This window comes from Hippoglossus hippoglossus, chromosome 18 (genome assembly GCF_009819705.1).
Source record: "Hippoglossus hippoglossus isolate fHipHip1 chromosome 18, fHipHip1.pri, whole genome shotgun sequence".
NCBI classification, from domain to species: domain Eukaryota; kingdom Metazoa; phylum Chordata; class Actinopteri; order Pleuronectiformes; family Pleuronectidae; genus Hippoglossus; species Hippoglossus hippoglossus.
Window position 1 is genome coordinate 13233664 of NC_047168.1, and position 27174 is coordinate 13260837.

Below are 27174 nucleotides of genomic sequence, written 5' to 3' on the forward strand. Positions count from 1 at the left end.
TTTGGTGTCAGTTGTTTCTTCCTCTCGGTTCCAGTCACACGTCTCTGCATCAAACAAAGGTAAGAGTGTGTATCAACACACATTCTAAAGAGTGTGTCTGTGTGTGTGTAGATGTCTGTGTGCAGTGAATATTGCATCAATTACATTTGTATTTAATTGATTTAATTATCACATGGTTTTAACTTAGTTGTAAAATTCAGTGTCGGCTCGTTTTTCCTTTCTTTTGAAATATTAATTGAATTCTTGTCTCTAATTTTTTTCTCCATATATGTTGAATTAGGATGTATAAGTTTAAATTGAGTGAATATCCAATTAACTGATTCTAATTCATTTCTGCTGCAAGTAGAGTCAGAGAAAAATTCACAAATCTGATACTAACAGAAAACCTTCAGTTACAAGCCAAAGAAATAATAATTCAATATCTTTATGTTACTTCTCCATATATGTTGAGTTTTAATTGTGTAATTTAGTTCTAATTAAATAAAAAACAGAGACAGTAAATCTAATAACTTTTCATACTTACTACTTCAGAGGCTTTATTTGACACAATAACGTGTATTGTTGTATTCTATTGTTTTTGACTTTTTAATGATTGTATCAAGCTCTTTTTTATTGTGTTGTATTTAAATGTAATATTACTGCAATGACTCTGATGACCTGACATCATCCAACACTTTTCATTACTTACTTACATATGACAAATAAAACTCATGTCTGAGATGTTTCAGTGAGATCTGACACGTCCAAGTGACAAACAAGTAAAAGTCCACAGTTCTGTGATTTCCTCATACGTTTCCTGAGAAGTCTGGAAATTGTGATTTAAAAGGAGTGTAAAGGATTTCCTTGAGAGAGCAGTTTTATTCAAATATGAAAATATGTCCGTCCTGTTTTCCTCTGACTGAATCATGTAGCTGAACATTTCATCTGAATTCATTCATCAGAACGTCGGTTTTATTGTCCACCCGGAAAGTGAGGACGTTGTGGTTTGTGAGGACAATTAGTTCAGCTCTCAATGTTTTAGAAGTTTCAAGGTTAAGACGTGAATCTTGTGTCTGTAACTGAGTGTCCTCACGAGTATAGAACAATAACATGTGTGTGTTTGTTGCAGATGATGGACGAAGAAGCCACGAAGCGTTACTGTAGTGACGAGGGACTGAAGCCCAAACAAGCTGAGGTGTGTGTGTGTGTGTGTGTGTGTGTGTGCGTGTGTGTGTGTGTGTGTGTGTGTGTGTGTGTGTGTGTGTGTGTGTGTGTGTGTGTGTGTGTGTCTGGCCGGATTTTTTTACAGTGTGAAGATAAATGAATCATAAACTATATCTGCTCCTGTACCACACACACACACACACACACACACACACACACACACACACACACACACACACACAGCAGAGTGTAATATTAAATGAGTAATAAATCACTGACTCGGTAGACAGAGATTTTAACTCCAGCGCCAACAGACTTTTAACGAGCAATAAAAAATTAATCCATCTCTCAGCTTTGTGTTTTACAGATGTACTCAGCTCAGCTTCGGTCAATCAGAACTTTGGGTTTGTTCTTTCTTGTCTCATGAATCATGTGAGGACCCTCAGATCGACCTGCTGTCCCTCTGAAGGGACTCCACCCTCATGTCGAGAACCAGTGGACTAACGTATCTGAGCAGATATGAAGTAGTTGAAGCAGCTGCTGAAATTTTTTACTTCATTTTCTTTAACATTCTCTGTAAAATAGCGTCTGGACATTTCCTGGAGTTAGTGTTTCTCCTGTGAAGCAGCAGCAGCAGATTTTCCGGGTCCGACTCGTTCACAACAACAGGAACATGTGTGGAACAGTCAGGCGAGGGGGCGGAGCCTGTAGAGCAGCAGGAGGCCGGACATGACGTATAAATTCTGCTGTGGAAAGATCAGTGTTGTTGTTTACAGCTCATCCACACCGTTCCTCTGTCACACTTATCCTGCAGCACAACCGTGTACTTGTACAAAATAAATCTAAGAACTCAATTTTTTTTTTTTTATGGATTAGAGAATAAAACCACTTAATTAATTCCTTGTGAAACTTAGTCAGATATTTACAAATGAATCATGAACAAAAGACAGAGGAATAATTAAGAAATAAAATCCTATTAAGTAAATAGATGAAGAAAAAGAAACATTTGAACTGAGTGGATTCGTCTTCAGTGACGGAGTCGCAGCAATAAACAGCAGCAGAGTGAGCGAGTGCATGTGTGTGAGAGGTGAGAGAGTTTAATGATTACTGTGATGAAACAATAAATCCCGTTCAACAAACGACAGAGATGGATGGAGGGAAAAGAGGAAGATAAAAGGGAGAAGTGGAAATAAGAGAAGGAATGTGCAAACAGCAGACATTTACTCAAGGACTGTACTTGAACACAATTCTGAGGTACTTGTATTTGAGTAATTCCGCTTCATACTTCACCTCGTATCGACTTTACTCATCTAAACTCATCTAAAGTTTCTCAAGTTAGTAAAGTTACAATAAAACAAGAGGCTTTAAAGTACCTACTTGTACAAGTACACACAGAATGATTAGGCAATTGATTGATTGATTAATATTTTTTTCATGGTTTGCTGCTTCTCTCGTTAATAACTGGAGTTTAGTTGGGACAAAACAAACTGATGCACATTCAGCAATATAACAATCAGAAGATTAATCAATAATTGAAATAAACAGGGGATGTTTTATAGAATAATTAGGTAAAGTTTCTGAATATAGACTGAGGACAAAGTGCAACACCTTGTTCACTCTCTCTCTCTCTCTCTCTCTCTCTCTCTCTCTCTCTCTCTCTCTCTCTCTCTCATGATAATTTACACACTCGTTGGTGGTAAAGCGAGAGAGTAAAGTTCAGGTCAGTCAGGAGGAGAGAGAGATCACCGTCCTGCCGCAGAGGAAGACGGACACAATGGCCGAGGTGAGTGGTCAACAACACACACACACACACACACACACACACACACAGTTTATAACAGTGTATAACTGTTTATAGTAAACAATAAATCACGGGCAAAATCAATAGATTCAAGCTAAAAGTATGTGGACAGCAGAGCACTACACGATGCTGCTTGTACATGATACAATACGTTATGATTTGATACGATTTGATTCTATATGATATTGTAGCGATCGGTGAGCCGGTGTTTTGGTGATGTGTAGCTGTTTCGGCTGACATATGGTTGATGTTCAGACTTGGTTCGTGTGGGTTTTGTGTATTTGTGTTTGTTGGTTGGTGTTCATTTGAGTTCACTTGTGCAGCCACTGGGACTGTGGGATGTGGTGTCTGTGATGGTTTCCAGTCACTGTTCATGTGGGAAGTGTTCACATTGATGATAGATAAATCCTTCAGCTTGCTGTCGTGCGGCGTATGGGAGGCAAGTGACGTGTTGGAAGAAAGTTCTCTGTGCGAGCCTCTTATTCTCTCACGAGCTCGCCGCAATATGTTGTCGTACAGTTTGATACGAGAATAATTTTATATGATACGACTAGATATGATACAATTTGATAGAATACACTCAAATACGATACAATTTGATATAAAACGTTTTGATGCGGTATAACATGAAATTATTTGATACGATACGAAGTTGCTTGAAGTATTAGGTACACTGCCCCTGTGATTCTTGATGGTACAGCAGTGTTTGTCCATATCAGAAAACGTGCACAAATACAGATGAAATGAGAGTTTGGACACACGGCGCTGTCCTTAAAATTGTCACACACACATATCTTAAATAGTTTGTATAAATAATATATATATGTGTGTGTGTGTGTGTGTGTGTGTGTGTGTGTGTGTGTGTGTGTGTGTGTGTGTGTGTGTGTGTGTGTGTGTTTAGATGAAGATGTCGGAGTCAGACTCGTCCTCCTGCTGTTCGTGTTGTATCCGTCTGAAGGAAAAATGTCCTCGACCTCGGGGACTCATCAGCCTGCTCATCACTAAATGTAGTTTGTTTGTGAATGATACTAAATACTAGTAAATAGATATTCTGTAATAATTAAAACAAACCACAAGTAACACATACATTTAAAGATGAAAAATAAAGTGTGTGTGTGTGTGTGTGTGTGTGTGTGTGTGTGTGTGTGTGTGTGTGTGTGTGTGTGTGTGTGTGTGTGTGTGTGTGTGTGTGTGTGTGTGTGTGTGTGTGTGTGTGTGTGTGTGTGTGTGCAGTGTGTCTGTTTGCTCTGCTGTTCGGAGTTGTCTGGTCCATCACAGGAAGTGAGTGTTTACCTGGAGGGAACCTGTTCGGCCTCGTCATCCTCTTCATCTGCTCTGTGCTCGGAGGGAAACTGGTGGGAATGATTCAACTGCCTACGCTACCCCCCTTCCCTCCTCTACTTGGTACGACCCAACAATCTGATATGATCACATCTGATCTATGTTTAATTTATCCAAAAAAGAATAATTGTAACTCCATCTCCCGTTTGTTCGTAATTAATTGTGTGTGTGTGTGTGTGTGTGTGTCTGTGTGTGTCTGTGTGTGTGTGTGTGTGTAGGAATGTTGCTGGCAGGTCTGGTGTTGCGTAATGTTCCGTACATAACAGACGCCGTCTTCATCAACACTCACTGGTCTGCAGCTATGAGGAACATCGCCCTGTCAATCATCCTGACGAGAGCTGGGCTGGGCCTCGACCCCTCGGTACACACACACACACACACACACACACACACACACACACACACACACACACACACACACACATATGCACACAATGAATGATGTAGTTTCACCACAGGTTTAAATCTATATGTGTTTCTGTGTGTGTGTGTGTGTGTGTGTGTGTGTGTGTGTGTGTGTGTGTGTGTGTGTGTGTGTGTGTGTGTGTGTGTGTGTGTGTGTGTGTGTGTGCAGGCATTGAGTCGTCTGAAGGCGGTGTGTGTGCGTCTTGCGGTAGGCCCCTGTGTGGTGGAGGCCTGCATCGTAGCTGTGGTTTCTCACTTCCTGTTGGGTCTGCCCTGGGTCTGGGGCTTCATACTGGGGTAACACAAACACACACACACGCTCACAGATACACACACACACACACACACACTGTGTTGCTAACTGTCACGTTTGTGCGTAGCTTCGTCCTGGCTGCAGTGTCTCCAGCCGTTGTGGTTCCTTCGATGTTGCTCCTGCAGAGAGAGGGATACGGAGTGGAGAAGGTAAAGTACCTGCCGAGCACTGATAACTGCTGGTTATCATTTTACCCCCAGGGGGCCCTGAAACGTTCTAACGAGTTTGTGTGATGTTCTGTTAACGTTGTAATATTGTTCTGTGCGGTTGTTCAGGGAATCCCCACCTTGCTGATGGCTGCTGGGAGTTTTGATGATATTCTGGCCATAACAGGGTTCTCCACGTGCCTGGGAATCGCCTTCTCTACAGGTCAGAGCACAGGTTCTACTCTGTCCTGTTCACTTCTCTTCTACTTTATCTGCTCAACGTGACGTGGTCGTGTTTGTCCTGCAGGTTCCACGTGGATGAACATCCTGAAAGGTCTCCTGGAGGTAGTGGGAGGGGTCGTCGCTGGGCTGATTCTGGGTCTGTTCTTGTGCTGCTTCCCAAGCAAAGACCAGGTTTGACATTGATTTATGTTGAAGTATAATAAAATTGAAACCAAATTTAATTCAAATTGTATATGTTTTAACATACTCTGCTTCTCTGTCCCTGCAGGAGGACCTTGTGTTGAGAAGGACTCTCATGTTGTTGGGTCTGTCCATATTTTCGGTCTTCTTCAGTCACGTTATTGGTTTTGCCGGAGCCGGTGGGCTCTGTACGCTGGTGCTGGCCTTCCTTGCTGCTCTGGGCTGGAGAACCGACAAAGTAAAACACATCAGAAACACTGGATCAAACCTTGTTTAAGCACCATCAGCATGTATGAAACCGTTCACACCACTGACTCTTTGTCTTTTCGTCCAGGCCCCAGTGGCAGCCATGGTGGGTCAGGCATGGGATGTTTTCCAGCCTCTCCTGTTTGGTCTGATTGGAGCAGAGATCACCATAGCAACCCTCAACCCCAGCACCGTTGGTAAGAACCCTACACGGAACAATTATCAGACTAAACATTCAGTGGACCTACGCTAAGAGTATTGTCACACTCTCTGTTGGCGCCCCAGGTCTGGGTCTGGCCTGTATCAGTATCGGTCTGGTGATGCGTCTGCTCGTTACCTTCCTGCTGGTTCATTTCGGAGGATTCAATCTGAAGGAGAAACTCTTCATCTCTGTGGCCTGGCTGCCGAAAGCCACCGTACAGGTCAGCAACAGGAACTCTAGAACTTCATCAGTGACCATAAGAACCATAAATAACACACAACACCTGTGAACTTTAAAACCTGCTAAACCAAGAATATACAGTAACTTTCCAGGAACCCGGAGAATCATGTAATGGACCCTGAAACCTCTTAAATTGACTTTATTTGTTATTATTAACACGTGTTTTTCGTTTGTTGATGCGTCAGGCTGCTATTGGCTCGAAGGCTTTGGACATGGCGAGAGAGGAAGGAGATGAGGCCTTAATAAAGTTTGGATTGGATGTGCTAACGCTAGCTGTGTTAGCCATCCTCAGCACAGCTCCCATAGGGGCACTGGGTATCGGACTGGCAGGACCACGCCTCCTGGAGCGACAGGTCAAAGGTCAGTTTTCATCTCACAATTTGACCTTCTATTTATTGATTAATGTATAATGTATAAGTCACATTTAGGTAAATTTATCAAATGATTAATCATTTTTTACATTAATTTTGGCAGATGACATGGAGGGCGGAGCCACGACTCCAAGCAGCAATGGTATTGGTGGAGAAAAAGACAACGTGACCCTTGAGAGTAGGCTATAAAGGCTCTGATTGGACGAACTGAAGAAAACTTCAAATACCACTCCCTATGTTCACTCTCTATGCAGATGATAAACAATGATTTATTTATGTGTAGTTTCTGTATGTTTCCTTTGTACTTTATCTTGCTAATGCTAGCTTTGGCTAGCTACTGTCACCTACCCCTCTGCCGTATATGACTCAACGATTAAAGAGGAAAAATCACTGTTGACATGATTGTGTGACTGCAAAACCATTTCAAACCCATGTAAAGTTACAAACACAAATAAAAACTTGCTGAGAAAACTGCATTGTTGTGAAAGTAAGTAAAAATGACGATTTGCATTCAAAATGTACGAAAGTCAAGTAAAAATGTGTATATACAATATGTGTAGAACAGAAGGTCATATTTCAGCAATTTTAAATAATTATTCAAAATCCTACTGTATGTTAATATATTTTATTTTTAAATGATCATATAAAATGTATGTCAAAGATGTGTTAATTCTAAACTGTAAGATTCATTATCAAAACTAAATGGTGAGAAATGCATTATTGTGATTATTAAAAACAAAGTTAAACATTTGATTTGAATTATTGTAAGTTTTGGTCTTTATTTACATTATATATTTTTGTGGTGGACATGTACTTCCATAGGGAAAGAATAACGATTCTGTTTTTAATAAAGGTTATTGTAAAGTAAAATTAGTCAAATGTGTTGATGTTTTTCTCTTTTATTATATTTTATTAAGTTAACCGGCCGCTCTTCACTCTTCATCATTGTTGTGCTTTGCAGCTGCCTCCAGGGGGCGCGTGTGTTTGTGTCAGACTAAAAACCTGACCGGAAATAAAAGAATCGGAGCTGAGTCGAACCGGAAGTCTCGTCGGTTGGGTTTCCTCTCCGGCTGGCGGTGAAATAGTCGCGTTAGCTCCGGAGCTAATTCTTCACTTTGCAAACGGAGAAGTTTCAGGTAAAAAACACTATGAACTTATAAATAATGCTCGTTTCGCACTAAACTCAAAGCGAACAAACACGGAAGAAAATTAATTGTATATAATATTTATATTAGCACGCTGGGTTAGCTCTGGTGCGAGCTAGCTAATTAGCCGCGGTTAGCATGTTCCAGCTGCTGCACGGCTAACGTTAACTTTACCGTTAAAGTTAACGTTATTCTTGTGTGACGTCATTTCGCACGGTCACTGCGTTTGAGTTCAGTTTGTGGGTGAATCCCGCAGCGGCCACGAAGGGTCAATGCTAGCCAAGCACAGCAGAAGCTAACAGGCTAATTCAGCTAGCATCTACACAAGACACGATTCAATAACACGATTCGTGTGTCTTCTGTTTGTTGTCGTCGTGTTTCAGGCGTCGGTGTTTTCGTGTGCGTGTTGGCCTCGCGTGGAAGAAGAGGACGTATTAAATCATGCGAAAACAAACGTTAAATTCATCTTGAGACATTGAAAGTTGATTGTTAAAATCCATGAAGTACAAACTGGAGTCGGAGCTTCTAGTTTCATCAGCTTCACCCCAATTAATTTACTAATTAAATAAACTAGTCTTTTTACGTGAGAAACTGAAATTTGCAAGTGTTTCTCTATTTTGACCTCTAATTCAAAGGTAAAACGTCTTGTTAATTCATGTTGATCAGCTTTAATATTTTAATATATTTCAAGCCTGGTCACAGTTTGCTTATGGTTTAGTGAATTATTGTATGAACACATGTAAACTAACATGTAATATCATGAGATTCTGAGCTACAACTCTGGTTTTAAACCTGTGTCTGTTCTCACCGAGTCAAAGTGTGAAAATAAAAGCATTGACTGATCAGCTCCTGTTTGCACTGAACTCAGTGATGATGAACAAACCTGCTCGGTCACGTTTAACGTGTCAAAGTAAAGAAACGATGTAAATCTAATCTGAACAACTCGACCAACTTAACCTGTTTATACCATCAACTCTGCATGAACTGGAAACTGGTATTAATTAAGTGTTGTGTCCTGATTCACAGTAATGTTGAAACGATGAATGATTCGTTATTATTTTTAACATACCGAGAAAAGAATCTTTATATTTGACAAACTGATTATTTCTTTTAAACTTTAGATGAAGAAACATTATTTAAAACCTGCTTCTAATGTTTTGACTCGTTTAGAGCTGCTATGATTAGTCAAATAACAGATCAATAATCGTCTGACAGAAGCTTCGGGACTTTAAAGGAAATTGTGTCTGTGTCTTCAGTCCAATGGGAGACAGCGATGACGAGTTCGACAGGAGGAGGCGGGACAAGTTCAGGAGAGAGAGGAGCGACATGGAGCGGTCGAGGGAGAGGGAGGAGAGGAGGCGGGACGACTGGCCCGACAGGTAAACCCACCTGACGTCACTCTCACCAAGTAGACTGAAATTGTACTGGTTGGTGGAAGCATACAACCACAGCTTGAGTGTGTTCATGTGTGTGACCGACATGTGTGGATATCGCTTGTTCAGGGACTGGGACCGCGGCAGAGAGAGGAGGAGGGATTACGATCGCGGTCGCAGAGAGAGGTTTTCTCCACCTCGACACATCAGCCCTCAACACAAACGCATGAGGAGAGACTGGTGAGCTGTGTGTGTGTGTTTTAGCAGCACGCATGTATTTTATCCACTCATCTATACTCATTCTGTCATTTGTGGCTGAATGTTTTCAGGGATGACCACCGGGGGGAGCCGTACCGCTACGACATGCCCTACGGAGGAGGGGCTCCGTTTCCAGGGGCGGGGCCTCAGGGCTGGCATCCTGACCTCCCCCACCTTCACCCCCACCACGGAGGTCACCCACTTCAGGGCAGGTGAGCCACTGCCCCAACACGTGGTCAAAGTTCAAGATCATCCTGGTCTAACATGTTTTTGGTCTCTTGAACATGACATCTTAAATCTGCCTCTAAGGATATTCTTCAAATTTAGACCAGTTGTCATTTGGACTCAAAGATGAACTGATTAGATTTTACCGGTCAAAGGTCACAGTGACCTCATGTTATGGTGAATATAACATGACAGAAACACCTGGAGGAACTGAGACTTCAGTGGTTAGTGGAGATGTACAACAACAGACCGGTGATTCCAAGAGAAGTGACAAGAAGTCTGATCTGACGTCTCTCTTTTGTGGTTCATATTGTCTCAGGTTGGGGATGGTGGATCCTGACCTTCCTCCTCCTGGTCCTCCCACCATGAGGAGCTTTAAGGTGAGCAAACAAACTGGGCTTCTGTCACAACACTCGAGCGAGGGGTCGAAGGTCAGGACGCACTCATTCTGATTCATTTGCAGGAGTTCCTGTTGAACATGGAGGACAGTGTCGATGAGACAGAGGCGGTGAAGCGTTACAACCAGTACAAACTGGACTTCAGGAGGCAGCAGCTGCAGGACTTCTTCCTACAGCACAAAGACCAGGAGTGGTTTCGCTCAAAGTACCACCCCGAAGACATCATGGCCAGTAAGGCGGAGTCTCTGGCCTCCCTCAAAACCCGGCTAAGCGTCTTCCTCTTCCTTCTGGACAACAACTGGCTGGAAAACATGTCTCTGGACATGGACCACAGTGCAGCAATCATAAAACTCCTCGACGCAGGTGAGATCAGTGAATGTATATTAAGATATAAAACTTATATTTACATATATCCAGTTGCTGGTGTCACCTTGCTGAGGATTCTGGGTAATGCGCCCCTCTCTCTTTCCCTGCAGCCGTGATAAAGATGGAGGGAGGTACAGACCTTGACCTGCAGGTCCTGGAGGCACCTGCAGCTCCTGTGGCGGCAGCGGGCGGGGAGACGAGCAGTGGCGTCATCAGTGGAGCAGCAGCTGGAGGTGAGAAGAGTCAGGGCGAGCAGAGCAGAGGAAGTGTCAGCGATCAAAGCAGCTCAGAGGCGACCAGTAGTCGAACGGAGGCGTCGACCAGCGGAGAGAAGGGCGAGAAAAAGGACTGTGATAAGGTCAGAATGATGATGTCACACAGCGGTAAATAACAGTGACGACATGTTCGCGTCAGGGCATTAAACATATTTTTGTCCCAGGACTGTGAAGAGGAGGCCACGCAGAATGGCGAGAAGGAGAAGGACGTAGAAGAAGAAGAGGAGGAGGAGGAGGAGGATGAGGAGGAGGAGGAGAAGAAAGATGAAGATGAAGAGGAGGAGGGGGAGGAGGAGGAGGAGGAAGAGGAGGAGGGGGAGGAGAAGAAGGCAAAGAAGACAAAGAAGACAAAGACGACAAAGACGACAAAGACAAAGAAGGTGAGTTGGTTCTTGATGACACTAACGTTCTTTGTGGTGTTAGTATTAAATCCTGTCGACTCCTCCACTCAGGGCAGGAAAAGGAAACGCAGCGTGTCAGCTGACAGCGGGGAGGGGAGTGCCTCCGACTCAGACTCCTCCCACTCTGAAGGAGAGAAGGAGGAGGACGAAGAGAAGGAAGAGGAGGAGGAGGAAGGAAAAGACGGTACTGACCAATTTGTTTTCCTACTTCAGCAACTGTTTAGTCAAAGGTTAAACGACAGAGAGTTGGGGCAAACTTATCAGTGTGTGTGTCTCTCAGAGCGTCGTAAAGAGCGAGGGAAAGAGCGAGGGAAAGAGAGGGAGAAAGAGGCCCCTGCGAAACCCCGCCCCCTCCACCTCACCACCTCCCTGTTCATCAGGAGCATCCCACCAGAGGTGTCAAAGGAGGAGATCACTGCGGTAAGAGATCACACACACACACACACACACACACACACTTAAACACAAATGACACCTGGACTAACCTGGCTCGTGTGTGTAGTTGTGTCGCAGGTACCCAGGCTTCCTACGGGTGGCGCTGTCGGACCCTCAGCCTGAGAGGAGGTGAGTACCGAAGCGCTGGATGTTGTCATTTCAGTCTCATCGCACATTTATCATCCAGTTTATTTAAAACACATCTGCAATGCATTTGTAATCGTGGTTTCCGTCTCTTCTAATCCACGAAAATATTGATGTTGGTATTGGCTTCTAAGAGTTGATAACTAAGTCAAACTGAGGAATCGGTTCAGAGGGACAGTTTAGGTTTTTACGTGTCAGGTCACTCACTGGAACAGGAAGTAGAATGAAATCTTAACTGTGATATAACCACAGTTCAACCATGACAGCATAGTCTCATATTTTATTGTCCGTGTGTGTGTCAGGTTCTTTAGGCGGTGTTGGGTGACTTTCGACCGCGGTGTGAACATCAAGGAGACGTGCTGGAACCTCCAGAACATCAGGGTAAATCCACCAAAACCCACTCCTGGTCGAGCCGTCACTGACATGAACTGATCGTTAAGTGACACCTGCCCTCTCTCTTCCTCCCAATCCTCAGCTCAGAGACTGTGAACTGTCTCCGGTGGTCAACAGAGATCTGTGTCGGCGCGTTCGCACCGTCAACGGTCTGACGCACCACAAACCGGTGGTGAGGAACGACATCCGTCTGTCAGCCCGACTCGTGCACAGCCTGGACCAGAGGGGGGAGCTGTGGGCCGAACAGGTACAGTCCTTACAGCACATTAAAACTCTGAACAGGAAGTTAGTGATTGTAGTTTGGCTATTGTAGTTAATGCAGCTGCTTTTATTTTGAAAGAACAGGAGCTGACGACAGTCAATTTAGCTGGTTGCTTTTATTTTGACAGTCTGGCTCACTGTGATGAGACGTAATTACCCATAATCTCTCAATAACGTGTGTGTACAGATGGAGACGAACCCCGTCCTGAAGAACATTACAGATTACCTCATAGAGGAAGTCAGCGCTGAGGAGGAGGAGCTTATTGGCGCCTCCGGGGGCAACAGTGACGACACAGGTGACGCCAAAGACCCCGCCTCCTCCTCTGAAGTCAGCGTGGAGACAGACGACAAGCTAATGAAGGTTGGAGGAGCTCAGGAAGTCTTATTCTGTCATAATGTTTGAAAAGTTATGTTTCTGACTGTTAAATATTGTGTATGTGCGCAGGTGCTGGACAGACTGCTGCTCTACCTGCGCCTCGTTCACTCTGTAGATTATTATAACTTCTGTGAGTATCCTGCTGAGGACGAGATGCCTCATCGCTGTGGCCTGATCCATGTACGAGGACCCCTACCTGTGGCCAAGATCACTGCAGCTGAGAGTACGCACACACACGCACTCACACACACACAGATAAATAAAAATAGACTTGATCATCATTAGGTTGCTATCAGACATTCATGTTCACCTCAGGATGAACCCCAGTTACTTGGATTTAAAACTCCAGCGCCACCTTTAGGTCAAATATTTAGTCACGTGTGGAAACTGCAGGTTACGTGTTACCTCCTGTAACACATATGAAGTCGTACACGCTGTGGAAGTTGCAGTGTGACCGAGCGTTGTCTTCTGATTTGACAGTGAGCGAACATCAGAGGATGTGTGAAGAGCGTCTGGCTCCTCTGCTGTCACCATCAGAGACACTGAGTGAGGAAGAAGCTGCCAGGCTGGGAAAGAAAGACCCGGAACAAGAGGTGCCACACCCGTTTGTCTATCTACCTGTTAACCTGTCTGTTAACCTGTCTGTTTACCTGTCTCTCTCTCTCTCTCTCTCTCTCTCTCTCTCTCTCACTTCAATGCCCGTCTGTCTGTCTACTCAGGTGGAGAAGTTCCTGACAGCCAACTCTCAGGAGCTCAGTAAAGATAAGTGGTTGTGTCCTCTGAGCGGGAAGAAGTTCAAGGTGAGTCCAAATTCCTGTGTGAGTCCTGTGTGCTTCCTGTGGGGAATGAGCGGTTACCATGGTAACATTTGATATTGTTGTTATTGTTCAGGCTCCAGAGTTTGTGCGTAAACACATCCTGAACAAACACGGAGACAAGGTCGCTGCCGTCAGACAGGAGGTTGAGTTCTTCAACAACTTTCTGTTGGACTCCAAGAGACCCGCCCTTCCTGAGAACAAGCCCCTCCTACCGCCAGTGCAAGGTGAGACACAAAAAGTCTGACCGACATCTTAAGTCACTTGTGTGAGAACACAACAGTTACTTTCTCTCTTCCTACACAAACACACCAAGTGCACACGTTGTCAATGTGCTGGTGAATGACACTCCTCATCCCTTGCTCTTCCAGCCGCTCCCCCTGGCATCCCTGGATTTCCTGGTCAGTCGCCACAACAGCAAAGTCTTCTGGGATATCCCCCTGGTGTCAGACCTCCCATGCCTGGCTTCCCTGGTATACACACACACACACACACACACACACACACACACACACACACACACACACACGATGAAAGAGCTCAGATATATCACGTCTCACTCAAACACAACGTCACTACACAACTTGTATCTCACTAAAGATAATTTTTATTAATCGATTAATTTTTTGTGTGTGTTGCAGGTGGGGGACCTCCCTACCCCCACAACCAGTTTGGCGGTGGCCGCGGTAACTACGACAACTTCAGAGGTCATTTAGGAGGAGGTGGAGGTGGAGGAGGGTTTCCTGCGAAACAACGGAACAGCAGGTAAAGTCACATCTGATCAACACGTGATCAATACATTTCACTGTGCTGTCGTCACTCTGACTCCCTCTCTCTCTCCCTCTCTGTGTAGGGGCGCACGAGGAGACCCTCGCTCAATCATCGAGTACAGAGACCTCGACGCTCCGGAGGACCTCGACTTCTTCTGAACACAACGAAGTCAAAACACAGGATGTTTTTTTTAGACGTTTTTTTATTTCTACGTTTTCCCATGATTCATTTCATCTTCCCTCCATCTCTAGCTCGTCTTTTATTTTGAGTTAGGACAGAAAATGTGTGTGTGCGTGCGTGTGTGTATGTGTGTGTGTGTGTGTGTATGTCAGGAGCAGGACCAACGTGACTGTCCATCATTGATTAAATGAATTGTTCCACTTTCCAATAAAGATCAATAGAGGAAGACTGATGATGACGTCTACGCAGCATTTTTTACTGTATATAAAGACGAGATGTATACATATATATGACATTTAAATCGTTAAACATACAATATTATACCTTTTATTAAATTGTGTATAATATACTAACTTAAAAAATACGTGATATGATCTATAATATAAGTACTTTCACTGAAAAATACTCTTAAATGTGAGAAATGTTTTCCATCAAGTCTGACTACACTACCCATGATGCTTTGTGCGGTCGGTTGCCAGGAGACACCTCGGGACCCGCGGGTTGTTGAGTTAGCTGCTGACGCGGAGAGTCGCGTTTATAACCGAGTTCATCCGGTAATTTAACGTTTAAACGGTTCGGACTAAAGTTCTGTTGTGTTTTTAATAACGGGTCTCGCGGTGTTTACAGCCTCCGACAATTTAAAAGCTCTTCCGGTTCGGTTTGTTGTTAGGCGGCTGGTGTTAGCCCAGCGACGGGTCTGTTGCTAACGGTGCTAACGGGACAGAAAGTCGGTCCGAGCGGCGGATCGTCGGTTGGATCCCCGGTGGATACATGTGCGCTGCCCGGTGATCGCCCGGTGTCCTATGGAGCGGACCGACCGGAGGAGAGACCCCCGCCAGTTGGACAACCAGCCGTACGACGAGAGCCTGGAGGTGGTCGACTCCGAGGAGGTGGCGAGCGTCTCCAGCCCGACTCCCCGCGGCCAGCGTCAGGTAACCTCCGGAGCCCGGCCCGGGGCCAGCGGACCCGGCTGTCTGAGACAAGCACTCCGCCCGAGGAGTGATGGGGGGGGGGGGGGGAACCAGAGAGAAACATGAACCAGAGAGAAACATGAACAGTTTGAACAAGATGTGATTTGTTGTAAAGCTCAATTTACTCAGTGACGAAGGTTTTAATGAGTTTTCTACTAAACTGATTCACACATTACGCTCATCAGTTACTGTTGAGTGATCTGATTGAGCCCTGATCAGATCATTATTAATATTCAATCTACTTGTGTATACATTCAGTTTAGTCCTCTGGTTGTCAACATGGAGCTCGGGCCCCTCCAGAGGTCACCTGATGAATCTCAGAGGTCCACACACTAGTGCTAAGTCACTGATTGGATAAACACGTGACCTTTTGAGAAGTGAGCTGCATCTAAATTCAGGATCCGATCCATTCGGTCGTCAAAGGACGCGTAGATAACAAAGGCGAAACGAGACGGTCTGGTCCACGGACGATTTCCTTAATTGGCATTTTAATTAGTTATTTGATTATATAAAAACAGGCTGAGACGTCCTGATTGACAGCTGAGACTGACTCACGATTCTTTTAGTCTTTGTTTAAGCTGCAGAAACTGTCAGAGTGAAGCATCTTCCCTCAGAGGTGATCTTTGTTCAGTTCAGTTTGTTCTGTAGTCTTAAGACCAGGATGTTTTCACAGTCACATTCTGATTGGTCATTTGTCCTGTCAGTCATTCTCCAGGCGGAGCCGGGAGGGGCGTGGCCTGATGTCTGCCAACAGCAGCAGTGACGAGTTTGAGGAGGACCAAAAGCCTCAGAGGACCAAAGAGCCAATCGGTAGGCAGCCTGGTGCCAGTCCGAACGAGGAGGAGGAGGAGGAAGAGGATGAAGAGGAGGAGGATGACGATTCTGACGAAGACGATACAGACGATGACGACGAACCGGGGCAGGCTCCGGAGGGGGCGTATGACCCCGCCGACTACGCCAACCTGCCTGTGAGCACCGAGGTCAAAGAGCTGTTCCAGTACATCACACGGTGAGACGAGCAGCGCCTGAAGTCCTGACTCTCCGTTAAATACTTTCAAAAGTCTCAGTGTTGATTTCAATCTCTGCCCCTTCAGGTACACGCCTCAGTCCATTGAGCTGGATCACAGTCTGAAACCCTTCATCCCCGACTTCATCCCAGCTGTCGGAGACATCGACGCCTTCCTGAAGGTACGTCGCTGTGTAAATATGACATCACTTCCTCCTCCAGGTTTATCTCCAGCCTGAGCTGGATACCAGGACTTTTATTGTGAAAGTAAAAACAGACTAAACACCTGAGCGCTGACGTTAACAAGACTCTGATGTTACACTGAAGGCCTCACATGAGCCCCCCCCTTTTCTGTGACCTCTGACCTCAGTGTGACTTGTGATGCGTTTAGGTGCCGAGGCCGGACGGTATCGAGGACGCTCTGGGTCTGTTGGCTCTGGACGAGCCCAGTGTGAAACAGTCTGACCCCACGGTTCTGTCGCTGTGGCTGTCGGAGGAAACCAAACAACACGGAGCCACAGAGGTACAGATATTTATACACAAACACATCTGCACATTGTCACCTCACACACGCACTCATACACCTGTCCTTGTCCTGTCTTTCCTCGTCCTGTCTGTCCGTCCTCAGCTGAAGAAGGTGACGAGCGTGGCGAGTCCTCAGTCGATTCCTCGGGCGGTGGACAGCTGGGTGGAGAGCATCAGTGCGCTGCACCGCTCCAAACCAGCGGCGAGCGTCCACTATGGCCGCGCGATGCCCGACATCGACAGCCTGATGCAGGAGTGGCCAGGCGAGCTGGAGGAGCTACTGGGGCGTCTGCAGCTGCCGCCCGCCCGCCTCAACTGCAGCCTGATGGAGTATGTGGACCTCGTGTGCGCCCTGCTGGACGTCCCCGTGCACAGCAGCAGGATCCAGTCTCTGCACCTGCTGTTCAACCTCTACCTGGAGTTCAGAGACTCTCAGCACTTCACACGCAGAACACAAACCTGACACAGGTACAGGGAGCGAGGAGGTCACGACCTTTGACCTGGTCTCATCTGTGTCAGACGGAACTGTTCCTGTGCTCCACTCTTTATTCTGTCAAATAAACTTTAACATGTCAATAAAACGTTTTGAAGATCATCCTCTGACTCAGCTAATCCCACGTCACCACGTCATCACTTGTCTGGACATTTTCTGGGTTCGTGTTCCATATACGGGTCAGACGCGTTCACAGCAACAGGACGATGTGGGAACAGCAGGAGGCAGGATTTCTGTAGAAGTCAAAGACAAAATGAATTCTCACTTGATTTTTAACATCAGTAAACATTTTATGTCTCAGTCTCTAGTTTCAAGTCTTCTTCAATTCAGCTCATGTTCATTTAGTAAATTATGGTCCATAAAGCACGGTATGTGTTGGGGCATGGAGACCAGTGTCAAAGGTCAGAAGTTTGTTCAACTTAGACTTTATTATTGGTTAAATATTCTGTTACATATATATATATATATGTACACATTCAATCAATCAATCAATACTGCTGATTGATCAATGTAATGTTAATGTTCAGTGTGGTTCAGATAATAGTTTATTTATGTTTAATGTCATTAAGGTTCAGTGTAAAATGTTGAGAATATAATGACTATATTTACATAAATGTAACAAATATCCTTATTAAACTGGTTTGAAAAAAAACTGCTGTATTTTAATAAAAGAAGAAGAAAGATTTAATTGATTTAACATCAAATATTGATATTAATATCAAAATATTTTTATTTTATTGTGTTTGAAAGACACCTCTCCCACAATGCACCGCACTGTTATTGTTGTTGCCGTCTGTCCAACATGGCGGCTGCGGGCTGCGTCCTCCACAGAACCCTGACCCGGTCCAGGTCCAGGTCCGGACCCAACCAGGTCAGATCCTGTTTTCCTCCAACATGTGTGTAACATGTGTGTAACACGTGTGTAACATGTGGAATAAATCCACCTCTTTCCACCTGATTGTCGACGTCAGCAGCTTCAACCCGTCTCCTCATGTTCACGGATCATTTCATGTTGGTTGATGTCTCCTCGTCTTGTGTCGCAGGAGTCCTCGTCCTCGTCCTCGTCCTCGTCCTCTCCCGCCGTCTGCAGGGACTTCCTGTCCGTGGTGGACCTGCAGCGCTACAGCAGAGACCAGGGCTCGTCCGTCTACTTCCCGCAGGCGGTGCTCAACGGTGAGACCACACAGAGTAAAACACGTTATACTGGCTCATTGACAGAAAGACACACGTCCGATTCCGTCTCTGCCCACATGCTCCAGGGTGTTATACTGTACATCCACTAGAGGGCAACACAGAGTCAAGAGTCTCTGACAACAACAAACATGGTGACAGTAGAGGAGGCTGTTTTAATGCAGCTCCTGTCTTGGATGAAGTAACATCATACAGAATATGACTCAACAGGTCGGTTTCCTTCCATCTGACCCGTCCCTGTCGTCCCTGTTGTCCCCGTTGTCCCTGTGGTCCCTGTCCACTCCAGGTGACGACCTGTACGACGTCACACTGACAGACGGCGACTGCAGGCTTCAGGTGACTCTGGATCCTGGTCTGAACCGGCTGGTGGAGAGGAACGTCCTGCGGCCGGGATCGACGCTACGCAATGCCACCTTCGCCCTCGCCATGAGCGCTCAGCACCCAGCATGCCCCGGGGCCTCTGCGGAGACAGACAGGTGAGTGAGGGAGGGAGTGAGTGAGTGACAGGTGAATGTATCAGTGTGTCATAACGAATCCGGGTCAACGTTTCTGCGCCTGCAGCTACAGACTGGAGAGAGCGGAGGTCAGAGGGGACGACGAGGACGATGGAGTCAGGAGGTTTGATGTGGACGTGGACTCTCTGCCCTGGTTTGGATCCCCGGACGCTGCAGGTCCTTTGGTTCCTCTGAGAGCCAATAGGAGTGTGTTTCTTCCTCAGTGGAACAATGTGGACTACAGTGGGGAGGTGTGGAGGGAAGCCCCGCCCACTGAGGAAGAGGCGGAGCATGGAGATGATGAAGAGGAGGAGGAAGGTGGAACTGTCACTGTCTATTAAATACATAGATTAAGTTAATTAAGTTAAAATATGTTTTTGTTAGTTCGGATTGAATATTTGATTTAAATGGTAAAATAAAGTAAGTGCATGTGTGTTGTCAGGGCAACGACCTGCTGTGACGGTGTCTGAGCTGCGTGACTCCTTCCTGTCTGGTCATCGGGGCGTTGCTAGGGGCGCCGTCCAGCATCGTCTGATCATACGCATCATCAACAAGTCACACCTGATGTATTATGGGAGAACCGACCGAAACTGTGAATGTCCTTATAAGGTCGGTGAATACACACACACACACACACACACACACACACACACACACACACACACACACACACACACACACACACACACACACACACACACACACAGTTGTAAGGGTCATTTTATTTTGTGTAAATTATGTAAATAAAAGAGGAACTGAGATTGATCCCTGTGAAACTTTCTTTCTGTTCAGGCGGTGTTGGAGGTGTGCGACCGGACTGGAGGTGTGTGTGTGGTGTTGTGGAACAGTGTGTGTGTCGGCTGGTATCACCGTCTGAAGCCAGGTGATGTCATCAGCCTGAGACGCTATCGAGTCAAACGGCATTACCAGGCTGAGCTGGATGATATAGGTACACACTAACCCGTCTCACTGTCATGTGGGGACTTTTCTTGGACTTAGTTGAGTTTGTTTTAGGTAGAAGGTTCTGTGCAGATAAATATTTTTTTATCCATATAACCCATATTCATTCTCCACCTGTTAAACGTAACATGGATCTGAGTCTAATTTAACAGTAAAATTGATTCTCAGCCCTTAAATAAACAGAGAGGTTTCAGGTGAGTCCCCACAATGGAGCAAAGATGGTTCTGTGAGGACCGACGTGTCACTCTGTTTCTGTTGTTCTGTCCAGAGATCAGCGTTAACAGCAGGAATCCTGCTGCTCAGATATCTGTTCTCCCAGAATCCTCAGTTTCACCCGAGTATCTCCCACCTGCACCAACCTACAGCTTCTACCACAGGTACACGCACACACACACACACACACACACACACACACACACACACGTGTACATGATGCATTACCTAACCGCTAATCTCCTTCTGACCTCAACCTCAAACCACCTCTCAACCTAACACACATTGGCCTGAATGTCTTCACTTTGTTTAAATCTGAACTTGATCTTCACAAAGATTGTAATACCAGCACTCACTCACTCACACACACACACACACACACACACACACACACACACACACACACACACACACACACACACACACACACACACACACACACTGTTTTTCAGTAAGGAGCTCCTGGACCGTCCTCACAGCGCTGAGTGCGATGTCATTGGTCTGCTTACATTCACAGGACGAGCAGAGCGAATAAGGAGCAAGGGTGAGGGTTGCCATGGTTACTCCTGCAAAACATCCTTAATTATTTCTGCACTGATTAATCGAAAATAAATAAAATCATTCAGCAACCGAACAATCGTATGAATTTTTCTAGAAAATATGTAAATCATTCAAGTAAATAACGTTGCAGCCATTTAAAAAAAAAAAAGTTTTTGTTTTTTATTTCCTTCACATTTACAAAAACACACCAGCAATCTCTGTTTTCATTGGTAGATGGTCGAGGGGCCGAGCTTTTGGAGTATCGCTGGCTGCAATTGGAGGACGGGACCAGCGATCAGCCAATCAACGTGAAGCTCTTCTCCACGTCTCAACCTGAAACGCACCGCAGCCTCCACCCATGTAAGACAACGGGTTAAAGTCCAGAGGAACACATCAGGAATCATAGCTGTGTATCTGTGCAGTAGTGATTCCTTCACTTTTGCGGAGCTGTCATGTCGTCCATCTTTATTTTTTTAGGTCTGTGAGTCAGAACTAAAACTAAACAAAGTAATATATTGTGTAAGACAAATGTACTCATCAACATTTAAGAAAGTCTGTGTCTGTTTCAGTGTCTGTGGTCGTTTGTACGAGACTGAAGTTGATCAAATCTGCAAATCAAACTCACAACTGCTGCTTCCTGACAAACACCATCAACACTCAGGTGTACTGCACAGGTAACACGCCCCGTCCCTCCCCCTGCTGGTAGAAACTTGCACAACACATATGGATTGAACCTCAGATTTTTACACCAGTCATCTTCTCTGTCATTACATCATCACTTCATTGGTCTTCTCTCATCATTGGTTGATTTGTCAGGACTGGGCCACCACTCAGAGATGAGTTATCGTAAACTCCGGCCAGTACGACAGTTCCTTCAGTGGCTGAGGAGCCAGGATGACAGACAGGTGCTGAGCAGGGCTCTGATTGGAGGATTCTTCATGTACCCACCTCCTCCGGTCTCCCTGGAAACGTACATGAAAGATCGAAGAGGTCAGTTACGTTTCAGTCATTTTTATTTTTAAAAAGTGAACTTCTATCTACAGTGTGTGTGTGTGTGTGTGTGTGTGTGTGTGTGTGTGTGTGTGTGTGTGTGTGTGTGTGTGTGTGTGTGTGTGTGTGTGTGTGTGTTTGTTTGTAGGTGAGCCAGGTTTCCTCAGAGGGGCGGAGCTTCAGAGGGAGCTGGAGAGGCTCTGTTATCGGGAGAGACGCACCTTCTGCATCCAGGCAACAGTAACCATGGTTACGTACAGCCGCAGAGGAGAGGTGACTGTTGAACACGTACACACTCCATGGTAACAACACGCTAAATAAACATGACTGCCCTCCCAAAACTAAAGCCAAATCATCAGGATCGCCCCCTGGTGTCTGGCTGCAGTATAGGTCATATACCTGCCTCCTCCATGTTAGCAGATGGACGAAACAAAAAGTAGAAGTTAAATAAATGTTTGTCAAACAGAACAAAGTATTTCCTATAATTTATCACCTGTCGTCTCTCGTCTCCTGCAGGAGGATCGCTCTTTGCTCTGGACGGACAGAGCTGCGTCTCGCTCCTCCTCCTCGTCCTCCCCTCGTCTCCTTACAACCTCCTCTCACCCGTCTCCCTCTCCGTCCCTCTCCTCCACTTCCTCCTTCCAGCCTCTCCCCTCCACCCCTCATTCCTTCAGACCTCCTCTCTCCCCCTCCTCGTCTTTATCTCCAACCTCTCCGTCCTCCGCCTTCAGTCAGCTGGCGCCTCGTCCTGTGGACCTCAGAGCAGCGTGAGGCATTAAAACATGATTTGTGTGTCGGAGCTGAGTCGGTGTTGAGCTCTGTGTTCACAGTCGATCTGTTTGTTCCATCAGGAAGTCGTGTAAGAGGAAACTGCTGCTTCATCCTGAAACTCCAAAGAAGAGGTGAGCATTGTCAGATTGACTCAGCAGGAAATATTTTTATTTACCAGAACCTGTGTCTGTTCTTTTTTTTTCTTACGGCCACTTAAAGGAGAATTTCTCTTCAAGGGTTGAATGGAAATAACAGAAAATGTAATATTAAAGAGAGAGATATGACAAAGCTCCTCCTCCTGCTGCCACTCTGAAATACCAATGACGTTGTTCAGGTGTCTAACGAAGCATCAGATGATTGAACTAAATGTTGAACTTTTCCTCTCAATGTTATTAAAACTGAAAATGACATATTGTTTTGTCTCATTCCTCAGACGGCCGTGGGTCACACTACAGCCAGAACAAAACAACAACACAGGTGTGCAAGTGTGTGTTTTACACAATGTTTTTTTTTTTCATGGCGTAATAATAATCTGGTGACTAACGCGTCAGAAGAAAGTTGAGCACAGGAGATTCAAAATAAACGTGATGATGGTGAATCTTCGTCCTCTTTGTGCAGTCATCCTGTTCGAAGCCTCCATGGAGTTTCTAGAAAACTCAAATGCTGATGAAGACGACAGCGATGACGATGATGCCTCGTCCTTCGTCACCGCTCCCCTCTTTCCCGCCTTCCCACCCATTGCCGAGGAGACGCTGCCGATGCGTTACGACCACACCAGCAGGGAGGAGCAGGCTGTCGTCGTGGCGATGGGAGGGAGGGCGGGCCCTGGGAGGTTTGACCCCGCCTTCGATGACTACTACACTCTGAGACTGAGAGGTACACACAGAGATCTTGTTTATCCATCTATGGAAATCGGTTAAATTCGGTATATAAATAATATAAAACGTGTTTCAGCTCTGTCAGATTCTGTGTCGGTCGACGTCGTCTTCCTCCCTCATTCCTCTCCTCCCGTCCTCCCTCACCCCAACACCTGGACCTCCATCTTATCCCACGGAGCCTTCTCTTCACATGGACCTCCACCTTCACCAGGTACACACACACACACACACACACACACACACACACACACACACACACACACACACACACACACACACACACACACACACACACACACACACACACACAGTCACTCACCCTCTCTCTCTCTTTCTGTCTCTCAGCTGACCTCATCGTCTTGGCGTCCCAGCTGACCAATCAGAGGCTGGTGTGCGTCCTGGAGGCGTGTCACCTGGGGGGAACCAGAACTGAACTCATCCTGAGCCGAGCGTTTCAGCTGCCCAACTGACACACACACACACACACACACACACACACACACACACACACACACACACACACACACACACACACACACACACACACACACACACAGATGCCTGGAGTTTAGATATTGGATAATTTAAAGTATTTCTAGTTATTTATAAAGACAGACACTGAAGCACTTTACTAAATGTTGTGAGTTGTTGTAAAAACAACACTGACTTCATTCGCAGCTGCTTGGTGGATTTTATCCAGACGCCAGTGGAACGCTGCCATTTGTGTTTTAGTCAAAATATTATATTTGAACTGTTGAAGTTCAGATACATTTTTTTGTTTATATATATATTTATATCTATATTTATATGAGTATATAGGTGGTGTCAGTAAAATACTAATAGTAGGAAAAGTATGTGAGAACAGTAGAAGTGTTTACGTATGAATAATTTACGTATTTAATAAAAAAGGCCACAGAATTGGTATTATTATCATTATTATATTCGTAACATCACTTAATTTCATTGGATCATATGAAATACTCACAGTCATTTAAAATATAACGTAACCAATTGTTTAAAAAGTATAGAAATAATAGAATTCAGTATTTTACCTCCGTTTGTGAAGAGAAGGTTTTAAAAGAGAAATAAAGTCTGGAAATTTACAGTAAAAAATATTTTTTAACTGAAACTTGATTAAATACTAATATATTAATGATACATTTTCAGGCCAAACTCTGTAAATTATAATTCTGACCATGGTAGTGTTTTCATGTTTCCTGTTCAGACACTAAAACTTCTGTGTGATTCAAGAAAAAGAAAAGTTTTCTTAAAGTGACATTTTATTGCCAAAAGGTTTGTGGTTGTCTCCACTGTTCTGACATCTGGATGTTTGTTCCTGTTGCTTCTTTAAAAAAGTTTTGTTTTTGTATAAAGTTTTGAACTGAAGGTTTCAGCTCCTTTCACGCTGTTTTCTTCAAAACTGTGTCACATTTTATATTTGAGAAAGGTTCTTCAACTTTTACAGTCTAATAAATGATGTTGTATCCTCACTGTCGTATCCTCACTCTTCTGTTTTAACTCCCAAATTGTTTGTGCAACAAATCTTAAAATGCACATCACAAGTTTACAGTTTGAATCTGTAATTCTCTAAAACAGCAGCTCATTTACGTCCATGTCCGTCAAGACTCTTCAATACATCTGTTTTATATTTTCTGATAACATAACTTTGAATTCTTCAGTTATGACCTAAAACGTGCTTTGTGAGGTTGCAGTAACCTTAACCTTTGACCTTTAACCACCAAATTGTAATCGCATCATGTTTGAGTCCACAGGAGCAAAAAGTGCACAAATCAACGTCACTGACGCAAGAAAGACAGACGAGTCTGATTCGTTGGATCCAACTGTTTAATGGCGTCTTCATGACACAGTGGATCTGTGCCTACATGAGGTGAGCAGCATAAAGACGGAGCCCGAACGGAGGAGGCGGTCTTCAGCTGTGCTGGCTGTGTCTCTGGCAGATATAGCGCAACCTGCTGGAGCAGTGAATGTCGTTGAGGTGTCCGTCGCTGTGGAGATGTGCGCAGTCCTCGTCTCCAGGACCTAAATTGTGACCGGTCCAACTGTCCGGCTGACCAGGTCTCCACCGTCTGGAAACACACAGGTGGGTTTGTGTTACTCCTTTTAAAACAATGTTATAAAAACCTCTACTGTCTTAGAAATCGCTTGTAATGTTTGTGTTGTTTTCCAACTGAAGACATTCCCTGTGATTTTGTATCTAGAAGTTAAATGTTAAATACTTTTCATTTTCTATCTCTGAAATGTCCCCATTTTGGAAAAAGATCGTCATATTCCTGAAATAAGCCAAATGTTCAGCCCACCTCCGGTTCATGACGTACGGGGTCTGGTTGACCCACTCCCAGTGTCCTTCTCTCTCATCGGTCAGACCTATCCAGTAGAAGGCACCCCTGCTCTGCGAGGTCACAAAGTCCTGGACCAGAGAGACATAGACACAGAAATACATGAACTCTGTCGCAATGTTGGTAAATGTGTCCAACAAGGACCTGTGCTCGGTCTACTGCTAAAGCTAAACATAAACAATATGACACGATCTTTCGTGTCAGGCCTGAAGTTACAGTCTAACTTTGCACATTTTAAGCTTTTTATTTAAAAGTTGTTTTTTTAAACAGCGACTCGTTGTCTAAATCAGCTCCGACAGACAGACAGGCTGTCTCACCCACTCCTCGTCAGTGGTGAGTATGACCAGGTGAGATTCGTGTCCGTTGCACCAGTCTCTCGCAGCGTGCCACGTCATAGACGTCTTGCTGAAGAGATAACAGGAGGTCTGGAAAAAATCCCAACCCAGAGGACAACAGCCTTCTACGTGTGAACCTGAGAGACACACAGAGAGGCTTCACATTTAGACGCCAAAGTGACATGTTTGGAAAAAGTCCAAAATGGGGGGGGGCATTTGAAGTGTTTCAGAATTTGAGGAGAGTAAAGATAGAAGTGTGGTCGGTGTGGGTTTACTGTTGTTGATGAAGCGTTCGAGGGAACATTTCAGTGCAGTGACCGTCCTAGTGAGAGCGTCCAGAGTCGAGAGCTGCATCAGGGCCTCTGACACTGAGCAAACACACACAGACACACAATACAAACACAACGTTATCATGAGGGATTATTAATGTTGCTGTTGGAGGAATGACCGATCTGCAGTGTGTGAGACACCTGACGTCAGCTGGTCCTTGTTGTTCTCCACAGAAAACTTTAGCCGGCGAACGTCTGCGGCCGCGTCTGGAGGAAGAGAAGAAGAACCCTACTGTCCATCATCACCTCTGACATCATCACCTCTGACATCATCACCTCTGACCGACAGAACGACGGCAGGTGTGTTACCTGCACTGAGCTGCCCAGCCACGACCACGGATTCAGTCATATTCGAAACCCTTTTCTCCACAGACCACAATCGATTTGACGTCGCCGTGTCTGAACAGGAACAAAAATCGACATGTTGTTTTTTCCCAAATTTACATCGAGAGTGTGTGTGTGTGTGTGTGTGTGTGTGTGTGTGTGTGTGTGTGTGTGTGCTCACTGCTAGCTCCCAGTGCTATGATCAGAACCAGGATGACTGTCGCTGTCAGGGCAGGGTACAACCAACGTCTGAACCTGGAGACACCTGAGAAATAGGCAGGTCGAGGCTCTGACACACAGACAGGTAGAGAGAGAGGTGGAGACGGATGGACAGACGGACTCTTTTTATT

At 45.2% G+C, this 27174-nt stretch overlaps 5 protein-coding genes and 1 long non-coding RNA gene across 9 annotated transcripts in view; 5 read left to right on the forward strand and 1 right to left on the reverse strand.

Moving 5' to 3' along the window:
• Positions 1 to 16: 16 nt before the first annotated feature.
• LOC117751867 (sodium/hydrogen exchanger 9B2) lies at positions 17 to 7033 on the forward strand. Its single transcript, XM_034568873.1, has 15 exons — positions 17 to 59; positions 1109 to 1174; positions 2846 to 2926; positions 3846 to 3951; positions 4178 to 4348; positions 4504 to 4646; positions 4860 to 4987; positions 5071 to 5152; positions 5279 to 5372; positions 5457 to 5563; positions 5661 to 5810; positions 5907 to 6015; positions 6104 to 6240; positions 6446 to 6620; positions 6735 to 7033. Exons 2-15 carry the CDS (start codon positions 1109 to 1111, stop codon positions 6818 to 6820), a joined length of 1635 nt encoding a protein of 544 aa, XP_034424764.1. The 5' UTR covers positions 17 to 59; the 3' UTR covers positions 6821 to 7033.
• A 621-nt stretch (positions 7034 to 7654) lies between these two features.
• Positions 7655 to 14679, forward strand: LOC117751836 (serrate RNA effector molecule homolog). 2 transcript variants are annotated; one of them, XM_034568817.1, is made up of 21 exons: positions 7655 to 7767; positions 9033 to 9155; positions 9279 to 9389; positions 9479 to 9619; positions 9952 to 10012; positions 10096 to 10393; positions 10507 to 10754; positions 10836 to 11051; positions 11124 to 11256; positions 11353 to 11492; positions 11575 to 11636; positions 11954 to 12032; positions 12127 to 12291; positions 12493 to 12666; positions 12751 to 12904; positions 13162 to 13274; positions 13401 to 13481; positions 13573 to 13723; positions 13868 to 13969; positions 14138 to 14261; positions 14350 to 14679. In XM_034568817.1, the coding sequence occupies exons 2-21, from the start codon at positions 9037 to 9039 to the stop codon at positions 14423 to 14425; spliced, it is 2748 nt and encodes a 915-aa protein (XP_034424708.1). In that variant the 5' UTR covers positions 7655 to 7767; positions 9033 to 9036; the 3' UTR covers positions 14426 to 14679. The 2 variants fall into 2 exon arrangements, with proteins under 2 accessions (XP_034424708.1, XP_034424709.1); XM_034568818.1 differs by lacking the exons at positions 14138 to 14261; positions 14350 to 14679 and adding an exon at positions 14074 to 14109 and having other exon boundaries at positions 13162 to 13319; positions 13362 to 13481; positions 13868 to 13989.
• A 319-nt stretch (positions 14680 to 14998) lies between these two features.
• Positions 14999 to 17542, forward strand: ift46 (intraflagellar transport 46 homolog (Chlamydomonas)). Of its 2 annotated transcripts, XM_034568922.1 has the most exons (6): positions 14999 to 15011; positions 15186 to 15379; positions 16123 to 16427; positions 16513 to 16606; positions 16816 to 16947; positions 17053 to 17542. In XM_034568922.1, exons 2-6 carry the CDS (start codon positions 15251 to 15253, stop codon positions 17410 to 17412), a joined length of 1020 nt encoding a protein of 339 aa, XP_034424813.1. In that variant the 5' UTR covers positions 14999 to 15011; positions 15186 to 15250; the 3' UTR covers positions 17413 to 17542. The 2 variants fall into 2 exon arrangements, with proteins under 2 accessions (XP_034424813.1, XP_034424812.1); XM_034568921.1 differs by lacking the exon at positions 14999 to 15011 and having other exon boundaries at positions 15046 to 15379.
• Positions 17543 to 18153: 611 nt separating this feature from the next.
• Positions 18154 to 24024, forward strand: si:ch73-71d17.2 (RPA-related protein RADX). The gene is made up of 18 exons (XM_034568827.1): positions 18154 to 18314; positions 18505 to 18615; positions 18920 to 19109; positions 19195 to 19445; positions 19570 to 19736; positions 19920 to 20076; positions 20356 to 20464; positions 20753 to 20844; positions 21075 to 21200; positions 21410 to 21514; positions 21657 to 21830; positions 21979 to 22103; positions 22347 to 22597; positions 22682 to 22732; positions 23035 to 23078; positions 23220 to 23477; positions 23556 to 23690; positions 23825 to 24024. Exons 1-18 carry the CDS (start codon positions 18245 to 18247, stop codon positions 23947 to 23949), a joined length of 2541 nt encoding a protein of 846 aa, XP_034424718.1. The 5' UTR covers positions 18154 to 18244; the 3' UTR covers positions 23950 to 24024.
• A 26-nt stretch (positions 24025 to 24050) lies between these two features.
• Positions 24051 to 24967, forward strand: LOC117751939. The gene is made up of 2 exons (XR_004611939.1): positions 24051 to 24210; positions 24309 to 24967. It is a non-coding gene; the product is annotated as an uncharacterized LOC117751939 (long non-coding RNA).
• A 339-nt stretch (positions 24968 to 25306) lies between these two features.
• The window catches only part of LOC117751892 (C-type lectin domain family 10 member A-like), a 10246-nt gene continuing 8378 nt past the window's right edge, over positions 25307 to 27174 (reverse strand). The window contains exons 2-8 of one of the 2 annotated variants that reach the window (XM_034568925.1): positions 27006 to 27113; positions 26810 to 26899; positions 26642 to 26707; positions 26447 to 26539; positions 26154 to 26308; positions 25798 to 25907; positions 25307 to 25566 (exon numbers count right to left, since the gene is read on the reverse strand). In XM_034568925.1, the coding sequence (XP_034424816.1) occupies positions 25410 to 25566; positions 25798 to 25907; positions 26154 to 26308; positions 26447 to 26539; positions 26642 to 26707; positions 26810 to 26899; positions 27006 to 27113 (779 nt within the window). In that variant the 3' untranslated portion in view covers positions 25307 to 25409. The remainder of the gene's footprint in view (positions 25567 to 25797; positions 25908 to 26153; positions 26309 to 26446; positions 26540 to 26641; positions 26708 to 26809; positions 26900 to 27005; positions 27114 to 27174) is intronic. The other variant, XM_034568923.1, reaches the window with a different exon arrangement.